The 5,979-nt window shown below is 36.7% G+C and overlaps 1 protein-coding gene across 1 annotated transcript in view; it reads left to right on the top strand.

Moving 5' to 3' along the window:
* LOC101863583 (zinc finger SWIM domain-containing protein 8) overlaps positions 1 to 5,979 on the top strand; it is a gene marked incomplete in the record, with an annotated part of 75,033 nt that overhangs the window by 26,028 nt on the left and 43,026 nt on the right. The window contains 2 exon segments of the mRNA XM_035969596.1: positions 1,111 to 1,158; positions 4,119 to 4,260. Of these exon segments, the coding sequence (XP_035825489.1) occupies positions 1,111 to 1,158; positions 4,119 to 4,260 (190 nt within the window).

A 5,979-nucleotide genomic window follows, 5' to 3' on the forward strand; every position in this document is an offset into this window, starting at 1 on the left:
CCCCTCTCTCTCTCTCTCTCTCTTCGTTCCAACAAACAATCAAACTGCTGACCTCTGGACTTGTCTTTCTTTCTCTCTGTCTCTCTCTGTGTCTCTTTGTTTCAGTCTGTGTCTTTCTCTGTCTCCTTCTGACTGTTACTCTCTCTTGTCTCTGTGTCTGTCTCTATCTGTCTGTCTCTCTCTCTCTCTCATTCTGTTCTCTATTGCTTTTCCACTCTCACTCCCGTCCCCCTTCTCCTCCAGTTGTGAAGTTTGCTTGATTTACCTCTAATCTTTTTTACTCTGTCTTGCACACTTTCTGATTTTCACTGTAAATACTGTAGGTTGACCCTTTTGCCTGCTTCATAATACATATTTCCTCTTTACAAAGGATGACAAAGTGTACTGCCTGATTTTTAAAACCTACATGCCGCTGTTGACCTGATTTGATAGTTTGAAATGTTTAAAGTAGTGTGGTGTGTGGTTGCTATGCTTGCATGATATATACATGCACACAGAGTGTACCAAGAGATTTCTAGATTTTGGAAGAGGTCACTGTACTGGCTTTTTCTTGTTGTAGCCTTGTTTTCATGTTTGGCTTGTAACTAAATTAAGCTTAGATTTTATTCTGAGATCTGATAATTTTTTTCTTTTGAACTGGCCTATTGTGATATTTTTTTGGTTGTAGTTCTGCTTTTATGGGGATGGTTTTGCAATAGGAGTGTAAATAAAGGTATATCTGGGAGCACCCCTCCCCCGAAAGACTCCCACCTGAGACAGCCACACTAGAATTTCAGATTCGTTTTTTTGGTGTCCATTTTCATCCCTGAAAATAGTATCCCTTGAAGTCTTGAAGTGAAGGGTAATCTCCAGATGTCGTAAAGAGCTTCTGGAAGTTAAATAGAAATATCTATCATTATGTTCAGGAACTTTTGCAATGCTGTTCTTCAGTCTTTTTCTATTTTTTTTCTTTCTTTCCAACATGTTTATAATTTCTTTCTTTCTTTTTCTCTTCCTTCCTTGAGAAGGAGTTATATCCTCACTGATCCTGCCTCATTTTAATTTATACCATTTTTTTCTCCATTGTTGTTACTGCTCTTTCATTCTTTTCAACCTGATCCCCTTTTTAAGGATGATTCTGATTCTGATACTGATTCTGAATGTGATACTGAAATGGAGGTAAGGATATCAATTGCAACCGTGAAATCTTCACATGCAACAGCAGCAACAGGTCACGGTGCTTGTTGCGACTGCTGCTGTTGGGATGGTGGAGGGGCGTTGTTGTCCGCTAATCGATTTATTTATAGACTTTATAAACAGATGTTTCTTGTTGTTGTAAAGGCCCATGACTCTCCCTCTTCCCCCGTATTACCTCCACACGTGAGTCGTTACTATACCCTTTTCTAAACCGTCACAGTTACAATAACAATGGAAATGTGTATTATTCATTATTCAGTTGTTTTACTACTGGTCAGAATGAGGCTGTAGTCTTAAGAGGTTTGTGAAAAATTCAAGTTTTTGCTCTTCTATTTTCTCATTTGTCATTCTAAATGAATGGTCTGTTTTGACTTTGATAATGATTGTCTATGCAAAAAATGGATGTCAGTATGGTAGGCATATCTCTCCTTTTTAAAAATATTTTTTTTTATTTAGGAGGGAACTTATCAGAGACTCGTGCCTCGTTTGACTAATTGCGCAACATTGAATTGTCCGTAACAACATCTTTCTATAACATTTCAGCAATGTCAGTTGTCAGTAATAATTGGATGTCAATTTTCCAGTACATTCTGCTGTTAAAATCTTTGTCTTTTCAGTTTTAGATATAAAAGAAAATTGAGCTTGAGATTTATGTAAGTTTTGGATCATTTTCCTCTCACGGATGACGGATCTCTCATTGTGGGCTAATTCTTTATGAAGTTATGATATATTGAAGTCTTTAAGATACAAAAAAAGGTCTTTTGCGTAAGTATAGCTTGTGTCTTTATAGTAAGCTGTTGCATAAACAGAATGACAGGACAAGGAAATATGATGATTTACCCTTTTGTAAGATCAAATGTTGAAGGGCATGTTGGTGGATCTTTCACTGCTCTGAAAGAAAATTTTGTGCAACTGACTGTTTTATCCGTCTATATGTGTCCATGTGTGACTAATCTCTAACAAATATATAACCTGTCTTTTAAACCTGAAATTGGGTATGATTTTTTTTTTCTTGCACTGGACAAGTTTTCTGCATGAATTTCAACCTTTTGGGGTGGTATGTTTGCAAATGTATGTTCAGTTGTTTCATCTAGTGTTTTATGACTGAAGAAGTTGGGGTTTCAGTGACTGGACTAATTCTCCAGCAGCAGCTTATGAAGATGCTGCTCATTCTTTACGGTGAAACATGATGTCTGACTTGAATGGACACTTGTATTCAAATATTTCTATTAGTCTGTTTTCTTCTGAGCAAAGGCGAATGGGAGTCTGTAATGTAATTACAAAAACTGTAAACTGAAAGTTGCTTGCCTCATTCTGAATATTTGAGATGTTTCTTTAATTGATGCTACCTTGAGGATTTCAAGTAGATCTGGATTTTTTTTTTCAATCGTGCTTAAAAAAGGGAAGTATAAAATTTGTTATGTTCTTACACTGTTTGCAATTTTACAACTGATGTTTTTCCAATTTGTTTGAAGTAAAACCATACATTCATTACTGGTGACAGGAGATGTTTTACAATTTATCCTTTGTCCTGGATGTGTATTTGAAGAAAAAATATATTTTCACGACTGTTTGATGATCAAGGATAGTTTCAAAATATACGATCAGACAAACAAATATCTCTTACTAGTGCTAGTTAAGTGTTTTGTAAAAGTTGAGACACTGCAGTACTTATCATTTTAGTTTCTTGTGCTTTTGTGCTTTATTATTTTTTTCTCTTAATTTAAGACAAAAAGGGTGATAATCAAAACAAACACATAGTATGGTGTCAAAGAATGACTGGATTTATTAAGCATGACAAAATCTTAAATAATTGTTTCTGGTAGTTAATGTATGTTTGGAATGTTATTTTATGTGTTAAAATATACTGTATTCAGGTTAGTTTTATTTAATCGCCTTGTAATAATAATAATAGTTTGCATTTATATGGTGCTCTATCCCATACTAGTATAAGTAATACGCTCTGAGCGCTTTACATCAATCACAGAATCACTGAGTATTTCACACAAGTGAAAATATTTCACAGTAACAAAAAAAACCCAGTTCAACCACATAAAGAAGAACTTTTACAGCTGTACAGTAATTATATAAATGTAAGGACAGCAGTAAAAACAAAATATATCAGCACTTACTAACACACTGTAACTAAGAATTGAACAAATGAGTATTGAGCAATCGCTTAAACATATTAAGATTTGTTATTGTAAAGATCATATGTTTACTTAAAAATTGTTTGGCTTCCTGACGCCCCATTTGTTTCAATATTGGTATACAGTACAGATTGTGCCATATATGGTCTCGCCTCATTTACATTATAATTTAAGTGAGCTTATTTAGTTCTTTTTCCTCTTTTTGAACGTCCTTGGTCTACTTATGCATTCTTTGAAACAAATTGTAAGTGCAGTGCTCTGAGTGAGTTGTTGGTGAATGTGATGATGTAATCTATTCTTTCTGCTTCTTGTCAGTGCTACTTTTGTTCTTTTCTGCCTATGTAAAAATGTGACAGTTGTCATGCTGATAGACCATAAACTAGTGAAATGTAGGTGGCCGGTGGGTGCTGTGGTGTGGTTTGCTTCTTCTTTCCTATCAAACATCTATCGTCCTTATCTCTCCTTCTTTTTTTATGTTTGTTACTCTCTTGTAACACTTCTAATCTTCTGGCACTCATATGACCTTATGCAGTTGCGAGCGCCGTAAAACCTCTACTAAAACTAAACTAAACTAGTGAAAATGTACCTGTACTGGGTTTTGAAAAGGTTCTCATCTTTCATGTCTTATTTTGTGTTACAATAGGTGGCCAGTAGTTGCGACTGATTATTATAGTATCCTTGTCTCCAGGTGTCTTGTCTCTTTCATGTTGCTTTTTACCAACACAGAATGACCAGTGCATCACTTATGGTGCACCTTTTCAGCCAAAACTTCAACTCTTTGTGAAATTGCAGATCCTGTTTGCTAGAGCAGAAGCGCTGCATGCTCATGGCCACACAAAAGATGCTTCACGTTTAGCACAGAGGCTGGCAGAAGAAATGCTGAGCAATCCTCCAGACCTATTGGCTGATTCTGCTAGCGCACCATCTCCCAAATGTAAGTCTCTATAACTTTTATGGCAAAAGTAAAGTGTAGCCCCCCCCCCGTCCCCCCATCTTTGCATGGCACAACGATCATATTGTACTGTTTCCTGTTCCTGGGAGACAGCTGTGATTTCACTGTGACCCCCTTGGCGACCCTGAACGTTGTACAGTAGGTTAAACATATTGAAACGGGATCTTATACTTTCCTTTTACCATTTTTGCTCTTTTTTTAATATTATGCATATGACTTTTCAAGTCTTTGTTTGGAAGACAGATATATCATACTGCACCTTTCATTTTAGAAGATTGTGATGACTTATTGTTTAAAATGTATGCAGCTTCTGTTTTTGATAAATGATTCTTTCAAGGTTGCAAGTACATTACAAAATCAAGACTGATATGGCTTCCGACTATGATAATAGTGGTTTTGACATTGATAGCTTTAAAGAGACTATATAGATATGTGTTACATCATGGTGAAATCAGGCGCTGATCGAAATAATGAAATCAAAGAAAGCAGCATTTTTCTGGCAGTTGAGCAATTATTTTCAAATTTTCTTTTTTCGGTTCAACACCTTATGTATCCTTTTAAAAAGACATTTCTCCTTGGGTTTTACTGAAACCGTTGATCAAAGTCACAAAAAATTTTAATTTGCAGTTTTCAAGGACACTACAGCTTTGAAAGTCACCATCACCAGCCTTGGGCGGCTATTTTTTCGATAATATTTCTTCTGACATCAAAAGACCCCCACCTCCTTAAGATTGCAAATATCTTGACTTCTGTTCAAGATAGATGGGTAATACAGTAGTCTCTGTCTAAGATCCGAGTGCTCGGGAGCAAGGAAAATTCAGGATCTTGGGCGAACGTTGTTTTGTACTGATGCACCACTATGGTGACCCATGTTAAAGCCCACAATCTGTAAAATGGTCCCCCTTCACTCTAAAATGAACTGACGTGACCCCTGGGTGGATTTTTGACTTATGGCGAGCAAAGAGCGGTCAACTTTGATGACCAATCACAGTGGCATGAGGCATACCATTTTCACTTATTATCCTATCATGAGTCTCAAGATCTACTTTTATCCAGTTGCTCCTCCCCTTTACCTGTCCAAAATTTATAGCTTTTCATCTCTGACTGAGTTCCCTCGCCTTTGTCGTTACGCACCATTATGTTGTGACCACAATAATTATAATTCTGTCTTTTGCAATGGTCAAGGAAGAGTTCACAGTTTGATATGATCTCGCTCAGTGTGTAATTTAAGTTTAGATGGAGAGCTCAGATGTGAGTGCGTGTTTGGGGAAAAATAATCGTGTCGGCGAGTTCACACCTTGGTATGATTCCATCTTAGACAAACATTGTACCGTTTTTCATCGAAATTTACAACTTTCATGTGATCACATCTACGAGAGTGGCTGATCTGGGATGAGCCCATGCTGAGCTTGTAACTAAGATAGCTGATATTGGACAAAATGTGACGAAGTGCGCAATGGGTAGTTTGGTGGTCTCAACTTTTCGCTCTTGGTTGATTGGTTTTTGTCCTGTAAATTATGATCTGAAATGTTGGATCTTAGCAGAATGTAGACCTTCAGAATGAATCTGAGCAGGATCTTGGGGATGATTTTGTGTAGTAAAAATTCTTTGTTTTTACAACAGCGGGATCTTAAGTGAACCAGTGTCGTAAGCGGTGGGATCTAAGGCGGAGACTACTGTACTTTCATCAAAACCATGACA

Source organism: Aplysia californica, unplaced genomic scaffold (genome assembly GCF_000002075.1).
Source record: "Aplysia californica isolate F4 #8 unplaced genomic scaffold, AplCal3.0 scaffold00161, whole genome shotgun sequence".
Taxonomy (NCBI): Eukaryota; Metazoa; Mollusca; class Gastropoda; order Aplysiida; family Aplysiidae; genus Aplysia; species Aplysia californica.